Consider the following 17,950-nt stretch of genomic DNA (forward strand, 5'->3'; position numbering starts at 1 on the left):
ACTTAACCTTCATTGCCCTGCCAAAAAAAGACCTCTCCAGACTCCATCCCACAGTTCAGTCTCCTGAGCCCCAAGACAGCAAGGGCTTTAGATAGGGAGAAACAAAGCTACCAAGGTCCAGCCCTAGGTGCCAGCCCATTGTTCCCAAGAGAGTCAGAGATCTTGAGTCGGGACAAATGGTATTTATTTATCATTTATATACCAATTGCTTCAAGAAACAATTTGACATGACTTCTGGGCAGCAACTTGTGATCATATTGCCATAGGAATCCTCCAGTTGTTAGGAGCCTCTTCCAGTGATGTAAATAGTCTTAGAGTTTCCTGGGCCACCATGACTTAATCCAGCCAGTGAGGGTCAGATGTGGGACTTGAACCCAGGGCTTCTTGGCTCTGAGGCCAGCTCCCTATTTACCAGGCTATGCTGCCTTTTTGGACATGATTTAAGTTAATTATTATTATTATTATTATTTTTTTTTTGCGGGGCAATGGGGGTTAAGTGACTTGCCCAGGGTCACACAGCTAGTAAGTGTCTGAGGCCGGATTTGAACTCAGGTACTCCTGAATCCAAGGCTGGTGCTTTATCCACTGCGCCACCTAGCCGCCCCCTAATTATTTTTTAAATGAAAAAACAGATGCAATTTAAAGAAGTAGGTAAAGTAAGGAAATATTTAGAAAGTTCTTGTCAAACAAGGAAGGGCCCTTCATTTACCTTGAAGCCAAGAAAAGGATATTCTCACAGTTTAAAGGCTTAAGTGGGAAGTTCTCTCCACTTCAATTAGATACCTTATTTCTTCCTCTTATCAAATTATCAAAAAATATTCTCTCCCTTTAAGAAAGGCCCTAATCAGGGGCAGCTAGGTGGCGCAGTGGATAGAGCACCGGCCCTGGAGTCAGGAGGACCTGAGTTCAAATTCGGCCTCAGACACTTGACACTTACTAGCTGTGTGACCCTCGGCAAGTCACTTAACCCCATTTGCCTCACCAAAAAAAAAAAAAAAAAAGAAAGGCCCTAATCTGTTGGTGGCATGGGGTGAGTGAGAAGCATAGGCTCTTAGAGAAACTGAGACAAGGCCTCTGCTCATATGGAGCAATTTAAAGTGTTTCAGGGTATTTTCCTCTCCTTAATCTAAGCAAGGGGAAGCAGCTACTTGGTGCAGTGGATAGAATGCTGGGCTTGGAGTCAGGAAAACTCATCTTTCTGAGGATAATCTCTTCTCTCTCAGCTTCTTCAACAGTGACATTTGTGACATTAATTCAAGCATCTTCCCACTTGGATAGAATCATTTTAAAACTCATCAGTTTTTAAGGAAGCAGCTCAGGATGGGTCCTTCCTAAGCACAGAGGCTCTCAGATCTGTTTCAGGGGAAAGCCTGGGTTCATTCAAAGAGCTTGTCTCTTCCCCAAAGACAAGTTGGCCCGCTCTGTTTGGGGCCTGGCTCATCATTTTCCATTTGTAGGCTATATGAAGGCTCCTGTTCTGACCTTGGTCATATACATTGGTTTGAATATTTCTAATGTGGCCAGAGGTAGGTTCTGACTCCTGGCCCCTCAAGTCTTTTTCTCTCTTTGTGGATTCCTCACGGGCACAGCCTCGGTGACAGATGAGTCCCTCTGCTGCTCAGCTGGGCTGGCCCCTGCCAGGCATAGCATCTCTGCCAAGCTCATTCCTGGAAGCTCCACACCTGGGCAGATGACTTTCCCCTGAGCTTCTGGTTGTGTTTTCTCCCCCAGGCACCAGCAATCTCTCTGGACCTTGCCAGATTTAAAGTCTGGGCACTTCCAACCCAAAGTTGCTACTCAGTCTCATAAACCAGGGAGCAAACACAAAAGAACAGGGGTAGCCTTGTGCTCACAGTCAGTCACCAACAGCCTGGAGAAAAATAGGTCACTTCCTCCAGAGGGCTCTGGGAAAATAACTCAGAACAGTCCTACCTCCTCACCAGGGCTCCTTCTTTGGGGGGAAGGGAGGAAGGAAGAGAGACAGAGACACAGAGACACGGAAACAGAGAGACACAGAGAGAGACAGAGAAGACAGAGGGGAGAGAGAGAGAGAGGAAGAAAGAAAGCATATTTATTTTTTAATCATAAAAGTAGGGGGCAGCTAGGTGGCACAGAGGATAAAGCACCAGCCCTGGATTCAGGAGGACCTGAGTTCAAATCCAGCCTCAGACACTTGACACTTACTAGCTGTGTGACCCTGGGCAAGTCACTTAACCTTCACTGCCCTGCAAAAATAAATAAATAAATAAAAATAAAAGTATTGTATTATTTTCCAGTTACATGTAAAGATAGTTTTCAGCATTTGTTTTCATAAGATTTTTAGTTCTAAATTTTTCTCCTTCCCTCCCTTCCTACCCCCCTTCCCAAGACAGAAAGCAATCTGATATAGGTTATATATGTACAATAACATTAAACATTTCTGCATTCATCATGTGTGAAAGAAGAATCAGAACACAAGGGAAAAATATCAAAAAACAACAACAACAAAACAACAAAAAAGTAGAAACGGGGGCAACTAGGTGGCACAGTGGATAGAGCACTGGCCCTGGATTCAGGAGTACCTGAGTTTAAATTTGGCCTCAGACACTTAACACTTACTAGCTGTGTGACCCTGGGCAAGTCACTTAAACCCAATTGCCTCAATAAAAACAAAACAAACAAAAAAGTAGAACCGGTATGTCTAAATCTGCATTCAGAATCCACAGTTCTTTTTTCTGGGTGTGGAGAGGAATTTCTATCATGAGTTCTTTGGAATTGTCTTGGATCATTGTATTGAAAGAGCACATTTATTAAGTGCTTACTATATGCCAGCCACTGTGCAATACAAATACAAGCAAGGGGCAGCTAGGTGGCGCAGTGGATAGAGCACCGGCCCTGGATTCAGGAGTACCTGAGTTCAAATCTGGCCTCAGACACTTGATACTTACTAACTGTGTGACCCCGGGCAAGTCACTTAATCCCAATTATCTCTCTCACACACACACACACACACACACACACAAAAAAAAAAAAACCAAATACAAGCAAAAAAGATGGTCCCTACCCTCAATAAGCTTACATTCTAATAGGGAAGACTATAAAATAGGAATAATAATAATTATTATTATTATTTACTCCTACCTTGCAGGGTTGTTGTGAGGATAAAGCAAGATAACATTTGTAAAGTGCTTAGCACAGTGCCTGATACATAGCAGGTGCTATATAAATGCTAAAGGGCAGCTAGGTGGCACAGTGGATAAAGCATTGGCCCTGGATTTAGGAGGACCTGAGTTCAAATCCAGCCTCAGACCCTTGACACTTACTAGTTGTGTGACCCTGGGCAAGTCACTTAACCCTCATTGCCCTACCAAAAAAAAGATAGCAATTATGTTACTGTCATTATTTCTAAATTCCTTTCCAGAATGGTTGGAGCAATTCATAGCTCTATTAACAGTACGTTAGTGGGGCGGCTAGGTGGTGCAGTAGATAGAGCACTGGCCCTGGACTCAGGAGGACCTGAGTTCAAATCCAGCCTCAGACACTTGACACTTATTAGCTGTGTGTCCCTGGGCAAGTCACTTAACCCTCATTGCCCCCAAAACAAACAAACAAAAAACAAACAAAAAATCAATACTAGGAAGCCCTGAGTTGAAGTCATGTCTCTAATACATCACACCTATGTGACCCTGGGCAAGCCTCCATGCTCTGGGCCACTCTATAAGACTCTACCTTTCAGCAAAGATACTGGCCTACAGTGGTAGGGGGAGTTTTATCACCTAGTCTTCCCTGTTCCAAAAAAATCCATGTCTAATCTCTCTCCCCTATCTCCTATCATATTCTTATCAGAGATATTTCATACAATTATTTTTCCAAGTCTACTGTTTCCCTTCTTACTCTGCTTGCATTGATTTTGTTCCAGGGAAAGCTTTCCAATTTCATGTTAATTAAAATATCTATTTTATATTTTGTAATTACCTTTATTGCTTGTTTGGCCAAGGGTTCGCCCCCTAACAATTGCTATGAAAAGTTCTCTTCTAATTTTTATGTTATGACCTTTAATCTTCAAGTTATATGTCCATTTTGAATTTATTGTATTATATGGTATGAGATGTTGGTCTAAAGCTAATTTCTCCTAGACTGTTTTCCTTACAAGCAATCATTAAGTAGGGAATTCTGTCTCTTCTTCTTCTTCTTCTTCTTCTCCTCCTCCTCCTCTTGCGGGGCAATGAGAGTTAAGTGACTTGCCCAGGGTCACACAGCTAGTGCCAAGTGTCTAAGGCTGGATTTGAACTCAGGTCCTCCTGAAACCAGGGCTGGTGCTCTATCCACTTTGCCACCTAGCTGCCCCCAAATAGGGAATTCTGTCCTATCTTCTGAGGCAATTGGTGTTTAGTATAAATTGAGCAGGTGGCTCTTTCCTTTATCTTCTCTCTGAGTTATTTTCTCCTTTAGGTCTCCTCTCTCTGTCTCTGTCTCTTTCTTCTTTCGGTCTATCCATCTGTCTCTCTCCTTCTTTCCACCCCTTCCCTCCACCCTTGCCCTTCGGCTCAAGTCTTTCCTCTCCTTACATTTTAGCCCTCCTCTTGAAACTTAGCACTCTCAAATTCCCCTTTTCCAAAGTCAATTCTGGTCTTTCTCATAATTCCAAAGTCTATAATTTCTTATCTTTCATCCTAACTCCCGCTTCTCACACACATGTGGCCTCTGGATCTATTTAGTTTAACCTGATAAAATTTCCTTTTACAGTACCTCCAAGAGGTGGTAACCAAGACTCATCTGAAAGCGCTACAGTGAGAGGTAACTTAATAATTGCATCACTGTTAGGAAATTTTAGTATGGAAACTCCCACCAAGTGATGCAGACTAATCTGTAATATCTGGTCTTAGAGAATCATGTGAAGCATTGAGAGGCTAAGTGATGTGCCTTTGGTCACACAGCTAGTGTGTCTTATAGGAAAGACATGAACCCAGGTTTTCCCACCTCCAAGGATAGTCCTCTATCAGCTACACCCCTTCTACTTCTCAAGTCATTGATTTTTTAGACCAGACACATTATTTCCATTTCCCATCCCCCACTGCCTACTCCCTCCCTTCTTCCCCTGCAAACATTCTTCTCTAAACTGTCTACTCATAGGTAGCAAACCTTTAACATCTTAAACTTTTTCCTTTCTTACTCCTTCCATCTTCTGACTCCTGTTGAAATTTGGCTTCCTCCTGATCCCATAGCCTCCCTGGCCACCCCTTCCAGCACTAGAAGCCCCTTCACTTATACCCAGACTCATACTCCTTGCTTCCCAATGCCAGTTCCACACTCCCCCACTACCACCATTGCTTCCATCCTTTGAGGTTCATTCAACCCACATTTATGACTCAATCAAGATTCTGGTGGCTGTTGTCTACAGACCTTCTGGATACTCTCCTTCCTTCCTCAATGAGTTTGACGCCTGGCTCATGGTCTTTCCTGCCCTTGTACTAAGGGATTTGACGTACATATTGATACTCCATCAACCATCCTAATTTCCCACTTTCTCAATTCATTCATTTCCCAAGACCTCCATACCACCTCTGCTGTACACAGAGATGATCTTGACATCATTCACAAATGTCCCAATTCTTTGTTCATGAGATTTCTTTACCTGATCACGATTTAAAAAATCATTTGATTGAGGCAGCTAGGTGGCACAGTGGATAGAGCACCGGCCCTGGATTCAGGAGGACCTGAGTTCAAATCCACCCTCAGCCGCTTGACACTTACTAGCTGTGTGATCCTGGGCAAATCACTTAACCCCAATTACCTCACCAAAAAAAAAAAAATCATTTGATCTTTCCCTTTGCCTTATAATCCTTAGCTCTGTTATTTGTCCCTTCCCCCTCCAGATCTCCAATTCCTCCACCCCTCTTCACTGAGTACCTCCTATCTTCCCATCTCTCTCCTTCCTTTCATGGATAAATTCCTTGAAAAAATAATTGGCCAAAAAAAAAAATGGCTACCTTTGGTGCCTATAGCTCTTCTTTTCTCAGTCTCTTCCAAATCTTCTGCAAATCTTATTTCTGACCTCATTATTCAACTAAAACTTCTTTCTCCTAATAACCCCTCAATTGCCAAATCTGATGTTCCTTTCTCATAGCTCTTAACCTCCTCACAGCCTTTGACACTGTTGGTCACCCTCTTCTCTTGATACACTCCCCTGTCATTTCTGGTTCTCCTCCCACTTGCCTGACCCCCTATTTCTCAAGTCTCCTTTGCTGGATCTTCTTCTGGCTCAAACACAATGACTGTGGGTGTCCCCCAAGGCTCTGTCCTGGACTCTTTTTTCTCTATATACTATTTTTGGTGATCTCATCAGTTTCTCTGTATTCCATCACTGTCTCTCTGCAGGTGATTCTCAGATCTTTTTATCTAGCCCTTACCTCTCTCCTTACCTCCAGTCTCACATCTTTAACTGCCAATTGTACGTCTCAAACTGGATGTCCCATAAACATCTTTTTTTTTTTTTTTGCGGGGCAATGAGGGTTAAGTGACTTGCCCAGGGTGCCCCATAGACATCTTAAACTTATCTTAAACGTCCAAAAGTGAAATCATTATCTTTTCTCCAAAACCTTCCTCTCTTCCTGACTTCCCGATCACTAACAAGAACAAGACAATGCTTACAACCTTGGTGTCATCCTTGACTCCTTACTTATCCTTGTACTCACCTCCCATATGCTATCTTTTGATAGATCCTGTCAATTCTACATCTCTCCTGAGGTACCTTGGTGTTGCCATAGGCCTAGAGTCATGAGGACTCATCTTCCTGGGTTCAAATCCAGCCTCAGACACTTATTAACTGTGTGACCCTGGACAAGTCACTTCACCCCATCTGCCTCAGTTTCCTCATCTGTAAACTGAGCTGGAGAAGGAAATGGCAAAGCACTCCAGTGTCTTTGCCAAGAAAATCCCAAATGGGGGGCAGCTAGGTGGTGCAGTGGATAAAGCACTGGCCCTGGATTCAAGAGGACCTGAGTTCAAATCCAGCCTCAGACACTTGACACTTGATAGCTGTGTGACCGTGGGTGAGTCATTTAACCCCCTTTGCCCTGCAAAAAAAAAAAAAAGTGCAGATCTGATTATATCTAATAGGATATAGCCCCCCTCCCCACCCTACCCTCATTCAATCAATTCCAGTAGCTCCCTGTCACCTCCAGGACCAAATATAAAATCCTCTGTTTTTTTGGTCTTTCATAGCCTGGTCCCCTCCCATATTTCCAATCTTCTTACTCTTTACTCACCTCCCAGTACTCTCTGATCCTGTGGACATTGGCCCCTTGGCTATTCCTCACTCATACACACCACACTCCTCCTCATTTGGAACCTTTTCTCTGTTTTTCCCTGGAACCTGAAATGCTGTCCTTCCTCATCTTCACCCCCTGCCTTCCATCAGATCACAGCTACAATCCCACCTTCTACAGGAAGACTTTCACCGCCTTCTTCAATGCTTGTACCTTCTCTGAAATTACTTCCAATTTACTATGTGTCTATTTTGTACGCTCATAGTTTATCTCCCCCGTTAGACTGTGAGCTCCTTGAGGGAAGGGACTGACTTTCCCTTTCTTTGTATCCTTAGCACTTAGCACCGTGCTTAATAAATGCATGTTGACTTTCATTGGTGTAGGGAATTCCAAATGAGAGAACTGTCTCTACATACGCATATTGGCACTTGCTTTGCAATTTATACTTGTAGAGTTGCTTAGAGCAGGGCTTCTTAGACTTTGTCCACTCACGATCCATTTTAGCCCTAGAAATTTTTACACAACCCTGGGTATATAGGTATATAAAATAGGCATTCATAACCTCTTACTGTTGCCAAATTTTTCACGACCCCCACATTCACTTAAGCGATTCCATATGGGGTCATGACCCCCAGTTTAAGAAGCTAGGGCTCAGAGTATTGGGAGGTTAAGTGACTTGCCCAGAGTCACTGCGCTAGCCCGCGTTAGGGGTAGGACTTGAACCCAGGACTTCTTGAACCCAAGAGCTCAGCTCTCCATCTACTTGTGCCACCGCTGCCTCTCAAGCCTTTGATTAAAATGTTAATCAGCTCGGAGTCAAGGGAGATGCCTTGGTCACCCCCATAGAGACAGCAGCCCATTAAGGAGTTTTGTTTGGGTTTGCTCATCCTGCAGAGAATGAGCATGGGGATGCTCTCTGGGATGTTAGAGATGCATTTTAGTGCCCCGGGAGAACCGTTGGCATGGCCCAGAGGTTCGTAGACTCCTACATTTAGAAATGGAAGGGACTTCCAAGGTCATCTCATCCAACACCCCAGCCTCCACCCGCACTGGCTCTAAGGGGCTCCCACTTCTGACTCCCAAGCCCAGCAATGCGGCAGTGCGCCTGCGCTAAAGCCCTCTGGACTTCACTTCCCAGCATCCTTGGTTCTCAGTCTCACCCACGTGGGCCACAGGTCCCCCTGCGAAGGTCTTGACAGCGTGAGGAGGATTCTGGGACTAGCCTGGACTGGCTTCCCTAGAGCTGTTCCTGCGCAGGCGCGGCGGTGCGGGCTGCCAGAGAGAGCCCTGGACCACGGTGGCAGCAGCTGAGGTGACGCTGGCAGGGAGCCCTGGGCCGGGGGGCGCCAACCCGCGGAGACGAGAGAGGTCCCCTGTATATGCCCCTGCCAGCCCTTCCCCATCGCCCCCATCCTCCCCAGTGACCCACCATCCCCCTGCTCTGCTCCATGCTCCCCATCTGTCCCCCAATAGACCCTCCCCATCTCCTCATCCCTCCCCATCTCCTTCATCCCTCCCCATCTCCATCATCCCTTCTCATCATCTCCCCATCCCTTTCCATCTCCTCTATCTCTTATTTTCTCCCCCAAATGGCCATCTCCCCCATCCCTCCCCATCCCTTCCCATCTCCCTAATCCCTCCCCATCTCCCCATCCCTTTCCATCTTCCCCATCCCTCTCCATCTCCCTCCTCCCTTCTCATCATCTCCCCATCCCTCTCCATCTCCTCTGCCTCTTCTTTTTTCCCTCAAACGGCCATCTTCCCCATCTCCCTCATTCCTCCCCATCTCCCCATCCCTTCTCATCTCCCTCATCCCTCCCCATCTCCCTCATCCCTCTCCATCTCCCTCATTTCTCCACATCTCCCCATCCCTCCCCATCTCCCCCATCCCTTCCACATCTTCCCCATCCCTCCCCATCTCCCTCATCCCTCCCCATCTCCTCCATCTCTTCTCATCATCTCCCCATCTCTTTCCATCTTCTCTATCTCTTTTTCCTCCCCCAAACCACCATCTCCTCATCCCTCCCCATCCTTTCCCATCTCCCTTATCCCTTCCCACCTCCCCCATCCCACCCCATCATCTCCCCATCCCTCTCCATCTCCTCAATCTCTTCCCATCTCCCCCCTCCTTCCATGTCTCTGCCTTTCCCATTAATCCTACCTCTTTTCCCCTTTTCTGTCTCCCACCAACCTTACCTCATCTTGCCCCCCCCCATTCCCTGTCTCCTTTGCCCCCCATCCCTCCCATTTCCTAGTGTCTCTTCTTCCCTTCCTGCCTCCCTATTCCAGGCTTTCTTCCTACTTCCCCTCCTCAAAACCTCTCTGACCTCCTTTCACATTTTCCTTCCTCCCCAAACCCTCTTGGGTTCAGTGATTCTGTATTTGTGTGAGTGTATGTCTGGGGACCTGGGAGGGCTGGCAGCTTGTGTGCCAATGCCCCTGAGGCCACTGGATGCTTTGACCCTCTGTAGAGTGCTAGACTTGGAACTGGAAAGAGGCAATTTCAAATCCTGACTGAGGTTAGCTCTGTGGTTGCAGGAAAGTCACTTAACTTCTCTGATCCTCACTGTTCTTATTGGTAAAATGGGTATAAAAACCCCTGCAGCCAGATTGTTGTGAAATAATGTATGTAAAGTATTTTGCAAATTTTGAAGCTTTACATAAATGCTGGTTATCTTCTTGCTGTAAGAAAAGGGCTATGGTCTAAGGAAGTGTCAGGGTGTGACTTTGTATCCAGAAGAGTCATAGAACTTTATCTTCTCTGCTACCCATGTAAATGTGGGTTTTCACCAGAATACAGGTGCACGCTTCTTTGTATATGACTTCTGCAGAAACTGTGTTGCAGTTATTTATTTTTCAGTCACGTCTGACTCTTCACGGTCCCATTTGGGGTTTTCTTGGCCAGGATACTGGAGTGGTTTGCCATTTCCTTCTCCAGCTCATTTTACAGATGAGGAAACTGAGGCAAACAGGGTAAAGTGACTTGCCCAGGGTCACCCTTGCTAGGAAGTGTCTGAGACTGGATTTGAACTCAGGAACTTGAGATTTCCTGACTCCAGGCCAAGTGTTCTATTCACTACACCACCTGGCTTCCCACTGCCCCCTAGCTGGCCAGCAGAAGCTCTATGGGGGCTTAACTGAGATCTCTGCCAAACTGCTGTCTGGTGCTCACCCTGTGCATCTTTTACCTCTTTCAGGGTCTCTTGGCCACCTGGGCAGGGTTCTAGAGGGTGCTCGAAGCTGCCACATCCCTCTGTGTTAGCCAGGGAGTTTGGTCCCTCCCAAAGGAACATAGCCTCAGTGCTAGGCCATGGCCGTGCTCCTGACCCCGCAGGAACCAGTTGACCTCCTGATAGTGAAGCTGGAAGCAGACATTCCAGGGCATGAAGAATTCTTCCTAGAAGGACACAAGCCTGCCCCTGGGCCCCCCGGGCAGTGCTTCGGGACAGGACCCAGAGATGCCTGGGAAAGAGCAGGACCCAGGCCAGAGCCAACTTTATCTGCTGTGCCTGAGAGGACAGGCACATGGGCAAAGGCACCGCTTCATCCAGGCCACAGTGAGTACCTTGAGACTCAATACCACAAGAATCCTTGAAGTGAAAGTTACTGGGAGGAGTGATAGAGGCCCAGGGCTGGATGAGTGGGACAGACATCTGGGGAGGGGGGCCCATGAGAAGGGAAAGGCCCTGGGCTCCATGCCTGGATGAGCATTTGTTAAAGCACCCCCTGCCCCGGAGGAACTTACATCCTACTGGGGAAAGACAAACACAATGTACAAAATAGACACAAAGTAAATTGGGATCTCAGAAGGGGTGCTGTGGTGCTTGAGCTAAGACTTGAAGGCAGCACTCAATCAGTAAACACATGTTAAGCACCTACTATGTACCAGGCACTGGGGATACAAAAAGAGGCAAAAGGCAGCCCCTTCCCTCAAGGAGCTTACAATCTAATGCGAGACAACACGCAAACAAATATATACAAGGCAAGGTATAAATGGGAAGTAATCACAAACCTTAAGAGGAGCAGGGCAAGGCTTTCAGTACAAGATGCGAGTCGAATTGAAACATAAAGGAAGCCAAGGAAATCAGTAGGCGGAGTTGGAGAGGGAAAACATTCCAGACACGGGGACATCCCAGGTCACTGGGGCTGGTGGACGGGGCCGTGTCCCCACCCACTTGGAAACCTCATCCTCCAAAGGTTTTTGTGCCAGCCTGGCTTTAAACCCTATTTGGCCTTTGGTGTGTCTGTGATTTCATTTTGTTCTTCTGGGAGTTCTCTGAAACAGAGAAGGGAAATGCTGTGATCCCGGCCGCCGCCGCCCCCCCCCCCCTTTTTTTTAACAGATGAGGAAACAGCAGCTATAAAGCAAATTTCATCATTTCACATAACAAGTTAATGTTAGATCCTGGAGAAGAATCCAGGCCCCTTGATGCTTTGATTCCCTGTTAGGCCGCCCAGCCTCTTTCACAACAAAAGTCAGGTCCTGTAGAAGTTATTTCTCCAGAGGATTCGGGAAATGGATTCCTTACATATCCTTTGAATAAGGAAGGTGAAAAGTTAGGTTCCCTTGTTAAAGAAGATGGTCCTAATTCTGTATTTGGCCATGACACAAAGGCCTAATCCCTTTTCCAGATTCATTTCCAATGTTCAGCAAACGTTTAAGTGCCAACCATGAAATCATAGGAGAAAAAGTAGAAAACAGGATCAGGCACACCAACATGAAGGGGCATGTTAATGGCTGGTGGACTTCCTTTTGTGTGTCTAAAGACAAAGACCTAGCTCTTCCCCTTTCCAAGCTAAACATTCCTCATTGCTCCAGGCCTTGTACCATCCAGGCGGTTGCCATCCCCAGGAAGTGTCCCATTTGGTCAATAGCTTTCTGTTTGTTAGTCTTATTTTTATTGATACCTTTGGTTTTTAATCACCTTCAATTCCAAATATATCCCTCCCTCTCCCCAGTGAGACATCCCTTGTAACCCAGACCTAAAAAGAAAAGAGACAGAAAGAAGGTAATTTCTTCTTTTCTTGTGTGAGGCAATTGGGGTTAAGTGACTTACCCAGAGTCACACAGCTAGTAAGTGTTAAGTGTCTGAGGCCAGATTTGAACTCAGGTCCTTCTGACTCCAGGGCCAGTACTTTATCCACTGTGCCATCTAGCCGCCCCAATTAGTGAGAAAGAAGGTAATTCCAACAAAACCGACCACACAACAGCTAGGTCTGACAAGAAGGCATGCAGTATTTCTCACCCATAGACCCCTTCCTTTTCTCCAGAGCCAAGCTTGGTCATTAGAATTACTCAGCATTCTGTTTTGGATTCTTGTGCTTTACATCAGGGAGTAATTTTTGAGGGTGTAGCCATCATCATGTGAATTGTTTTCTTGGTTCTGATGCCTTTATTCTGTATCAGTTCATGTGAGTCTTCCTGTGCTTCTCTGAATTCTTCATATTTATATATATAAATACATATTTATATGTGTATATGCATGCATACACACATACATACATACATGTATATATCCATCTATATACAGAAATTGCATTAGTCAATGTCATTCTTACACTTCCATATCTAGAACTGCATTCGATTCTTTAAAACAAATTCTTTCTTCCCTATGTTGTTACCCCACAGACAAATCTGTAGATGTGCCCTCCTCTTTCCAACCTCTTCCTCCCTTTCCAATCCCAAGCCTTCTCTGGTAACAGAAACACAGTTCAGCAAAGCTAGCCCTCACAGTGACAGTCCATGACTTTGGAGATTTGATCTGAACGGTACAGGGGACGATCAGTCTACTTCCTGTCTGTTGGTCCCTAGCCTTGACTTAATCCAGTGGCATGTTCACCTTGCCAACCTCTGTGGGCTAGTCTGTGCTCACCCCCTCACCAGCCTCTGTGGGCTAGCCTGTGCTCTCCCCCTCACCAGCTTCTGTGGACTAGCCTGCACTCTCCTCCTCAGTCTGCTGGGACTGCTGGGGCAGATGGAGTCCTGACCCAGTGGGGAGCAGGAGGAGAGGTGAGCCTGGAGCAGGTTGTAAGCTCTAGGAGGGCAGAGGCTCCACAGCGTCTACTGCAGTATCCCGCACATGGTGGGGTGATGGTTGCCAAACCCAGTGCTGACACCTCCATGACTGTGTCTCTCACAGCGTCTTTCTTCTCTCCTAGGCCTTCCTTTCCAGGATGCTGCTCTTCATCGGGAGGGAATCCCAGAAGAAGAAAGGCCTCTGACAGCTGGATCCCAGGTGAGTGAGGCTTTCTTCCCTATCCCAAGGTAGTGGACACATGTCTGTCCACTCTCCCCAGCGAGATTCAAGACCCTCAGCCCCTGGTGGATGGCGGAGTCCACGGGGAAGTCTCCTGGCTTGCCTCTTGCCCTTCCTTGGGGCCTTCTCTTTTTTACACCCATTCATCCTTCACTCACTCATCCTGCTGATATTTCCAGGGCCACTGTCTGTGCTGTACTCCTGCCCTCAGGAAGCATGATTCTCACTGATGATATCTCATCAGATAATGACCAGGAGCTTGTAGATGGGGGGAGGGTCGGGGAATGGCTGTACATGTGGGTGCAGGGTCTGGCTGAAGCAGAAGGGTCGTGTTGGGGGCCAATGAAAGAGAAGGCAGAAGCCAGAACCAGTGTAGTCTGGAGAGATCTCAGAGGGCTGGACATTGTCCTTGAGGTGGGGGGCATCAAGGACCCTCTGAAGATGCTTGAGCTCAATGAAAGCAGGGTCTTAGAAGGAGCTGGGGACTCAGAGAGACTGCTGCTGGATTGCTCGACCCTTGACCGCCAAGCAGACATCCACAGTTCAGTGGAAGGCATCTCACCCCATGTGAGGCTCACCCCACTTTTGTTATAGCTCCCTCCCGTATGATCTTGGCTTTGCCCTTTAGAGCCACAGAGGAGACCTGAGCCTCTTCTGTTCCTTGATCACGTCTCATGGAGGCCACTGGGGAGAGACCATGAGGTCAGTTTTGGACATGGAACGTGTCTGGGAAACACATTTGTGGGGAAAGATGAAGCTCTTTGTTCTGAGTAGAGAGTCTTCATAGCCCCTTGTCCTTGAAGGCAGAAAAGAAGAGGGGTCCTGAATTGTGTGGCACAGGATGCTGGAAATGCCAAGAGGAACGGGTCTGGTGGTGTCTGAAGGGGATTTCTGGATTGGGTTCCCAGGTGACACAGGCCAGGGAGTGTCTTTGGGCCTAGAAAGGCGATTGGCTCCTGGGCAGAGCCATCCCACATCAAGGATTTCTGTGATGGGTGTTGTGGAGAGCCTAGGCTTGTGTTGAGGGTCCACACCTGTGACTGAGCACGCAGACCAGGCTTCAGAGAGGAGCAGCCGCCCCCAGGAGTAGGTTGGTTGGGAAAAGAGCGAGGCTCACTCAGTGGGGAGAGAGGACCCGTAAGGGGGATGTGGTTAGGGTGGGGGCTCTAAGATTGCTAGACTTTGCCTTTTCCGTGTCAGCCTCAAACTAGCCTGGTGAGGTAGCTGTGATTATCCCCATTTTATAGGGGAGACGAGTGAGGCTCTGAGAGATGGGCCTGGGCCCACCCAGGCTAGAAAGTGTAGCAGGCAGGATTGGCACCCAGGTCTTCCTGACTCCCATTCACCGGGCTGGGTCTTCTCTCCTCCTTGGCTTTTCTGGAGGCCTCACCATGCCTTCTGTAAAATAAGCATCTCTTGGGGAAGCTAGGTGGCGTAGTGGATAGAGCACTGGCCCTGGATTCAGGAAGACATGAGTTCAAATTCTACCTCAGACCCTTGACACTTACTAGCTGTGTGACCCTGGGCAAGTCACTTGACCCCAATTGCCTCACCAAAAAAAAACAAAACAAAACAAAACAAACCCAGGGGCAGCTAGGTGGTGCAGTAGATAAAAGCACTGGCCCTGGATTCAGGAGGACCTGAGTTCAAATCCGGCCTCAGACATTTGACACTAGCTGTGTGACCCAGGGCAAGTCACTTAACCCCCATTGCCCCGCAAAAAGAAAAAACAAACAACCCCCCCCAAAAAAAAACCCCCAAGCATCTCTTTATACAACTTACAGCAAACAAGGAAGCTCCTCCCCCAGCCCCGGATCTACTCTGTGCAGCTTGCTTTTCATTTTAAGGGTGTAATACATTCAGCATGTGACTTTCAAAGCTATCCTGCTTGTTTGTGTTTCCTTCCTGCCTTCCTTCTGCGCACCCCAAAACATACTTCAATGACCCTCTGTTTTTCTCTTTTTAATAATCGTGTCACTAGCCCCACGTCCCCCCATAAATCCCTACCCCGACTGAAAGAGAGACAAAGCTCAAGATCAGGTTCCCATCTGGGCTGTCCTGTTCTACATGTTCTTGAGTCCATTGTTCTCAGCTCCCCGGGTTTGTGCCCAGCAGAACGGTAATCTATGAGGCCAAGGGCGAGGGTTTGGTGTCAATGGTGGCCTTAATCAAGAGCCTTGGATCCAAGAACTGTGTCGTTAGGGTGTTGCAGGGGTCATCTGTGGGGATGTTGACCTTCTTAATGATGACATCAGGCACAGGACTGCTGAGGCTGCTGCCCTTGGGGAGCAGGGATCTAGGGGCAAGAGGCTGGAGGGGATAATTCAATGGGAGAATAGTTCAGATGGAGGGCCCTGATTAAAAATGAAAGGAGCTGAAGTCTGGGAACCAGCCCCATGCCCTGCTTGTGGGGCCAAGCACCAAGGGGCTAATCCTCCTAGTTTCCCTGAGGCCCCAGGGCAGAAGAAGAGGGGAGGGCTCCTCCAGAGTCGGCCTAGGGAGCTGAGGGGTAGGGGCAGGAGTCTAGGGAGGGCTTATGGAAAGCTTTAAAGCTGAGAAAACACTTTCCTTCCCAGCATCTCCTCTGATCCTCACAGCCAACTATGAGGGGTGCTGTCATTACCCTTACTTCCGAATGAGGAGATTGACACAGAGCTTACGGGACATGGTCACCCCACTACTGAGAAGGGAGGTGGGATTGGAACCCAGGACTTTCTAGTTCCTGCTTCCTCTCCATTGTGCCCCCTCTACCTTGTTAGAGTAAAGAGATGTAGGGAAGAGGTAAGAAAAAGATTCAGCAAAGAGGGGAGTTTGCCCACCAAGGATAAGGTTCTCTCCTGGCCACTGTGAAGGGGGTCAGGGGATAGGGGGGAAGCTTAGATGTGAGCAGCATTAGCTCTATGTGCACCTGATGTGAATTGGGGGGACCATGGGGCACAGGCTAGGGACCACTTGGAGCAGTCGCTCTCCACTAGCCTGCACTGAACCTGATTGTGCCTAAAAGTCCTTGGCAGACTTTCTCCTGACCTCAGCTCCTTCCCATGGAAGGGAATCTGGCCCCTGAGAGGTCTCCAGGCTGTTTGGCCTCTCTAGGAGTTCACTCCCGCCTCAGGTGCATCCTTCCTGCTGCGTCTAGCTGAGGAAGGGGCTCCCTCCAAAGCCAGCACTGCCCCTTGCATGGACAGCACCCTTTTCCCAGTCCCCATCCTCTGGGACCTGACCGCACCATCCCCCAAATCTTGCTCAGTTCTGTCCCTTCTGCCCTCACACCATCCTCCATAGTCTCTTCACATTGCTTCTGCCCTTCACTGCATCCCATCTGGACTGTTAGAGCCTCCTGTCTGGGCTCCCTGCCTCCAGCCTCTCCCCATCCCAATGCATCCTCCCCACGGCTCCCAAAGGGATTTTCCTAAAGCAAGTCTGATGTGGTCCCCCACACTCACACCCACACATGTACTAGACAAGCCCGGCGGCTCCCTGTTCCTTCCAGGGTCAGACCAAAAGCCCTCCATTTGTAAGTTATTCAAGACCTGGTCCTGTCTCATCTTTCCAGTCTTCTCAAACTTGAGGGAGACCCTCTCCTCCTGGATGTGCTGGGTCATCCGCCATGTCCTACATCCTGTGTCTTGGGCTCTCTCCTCTCTTTCTTCCTCCTCTTCTCTTTTTTTTCTTCTCTTCTTTCCTTCTGTTCCATTCCTTCTCTTCCCTTCCCTTCCCTTCTCTTCTCTTCTTTCTTTTTTTCTCATTTCTTCTTTTCTTTTCTCTTCCCTTATCTTTTCTGCTTTCTCTTGTCTTCTCTTCTTTCCTTCTATTCCATTCCTTCTCTTCTCTTCTTTCTCTTCTTTTTTTCTCATCTCTTCTCTTCCCTTCTCTTTTCTGCTTTCTTTCTTTTTTCTCTTTTCTTCTCTTCTTCCCTTCTGTTCCATTCCTTCTCTTCCCTTCTTCCTCCTCTCTTCTTTTATTTCTCATCTCTTCTCTTTCCTTCTCTCTCTTCCCCCTTTCCCTCTTTCTCCTCTCCTTTCCTCTCCTCTCCTCCACCTTCTCAGTGACCTCCTTAGCTCCCATGCCTTCAGTTGTCATCCTGATGCCAATGACCCACAGCTTCATCTGTCCAGCCCCAGTCTCTTTCCTGAGCTCCAGGGCTTTCTCACCAGCTGCCTCTTGGATACCCCTCATGGGACATCTTGTTGGCATCTGGTCTGGTCAAGCCAAGCTCACGATTCACCCCAGTCCTATGGAGGACATCAGCTTTCTTCTAGTGAGACAGGGGGAGTTCATTATAAAGCCGGTGGCATGAAATGGAGAGCTGTGCTTTCATATATAATCTTCTTTGGGGGGTTTATGGAAATAGTTAGTTTTGAAGATGTCTAGGGTTAGAATTTTTTGAAAAGATGAATTTGGTAGTTGAAGGAAGAAGTAGGGAGGAGCCAATAAGTAATCAATCTA

The 17,950-nt window shown here is 47.5% G+C and overlaps 1 protein-coding gene across 1 annotated transcript in view; it reads left to right on the forward strand.

Moving 5' to 3' along the window:
• The first annotated feature begins 8,459 nt into the window (after positions 1–8,459).
• Positions 8,460–17,950, forward strand: part of LOC122746568 (zinc finger protein 420-like) — a 47,163-nt gene continuing 37,672 nt past the window's right edge. The window contains exons 1-3 of the mRNA XM_043992287.1: positions 8,460–8,559; positions 10,445–10,804; positions 13,407–13,483. Of these exons, the coding sequence (XP_043848222.1) occupies positions 10,558–10,804; positions 13,407–13,483 (324 nt within the window). The 5' untranslated portion in view covers positions 8,460–8,559; positions 10,445–10,557. The remainder of the gene's footprint in view (positions 8,560–10,444; positions 10,805–13,406; positions 13,484–17,950) is intronic.

Source organism: Dromiciops gliroides, chromosome 3, assembly GCF_019393635.1.
Source record: "Dromiciops gliroides isolate mDroGli1 chromosome 3, mDroGli1.pri, whole genome shotgun sequence".
NCBI lineage: Eukaryota > Metazoa > Chordata > Mammalia > Microbiotheria > Microbiotheriidae > Dromiciops > Dromiciops gliroides.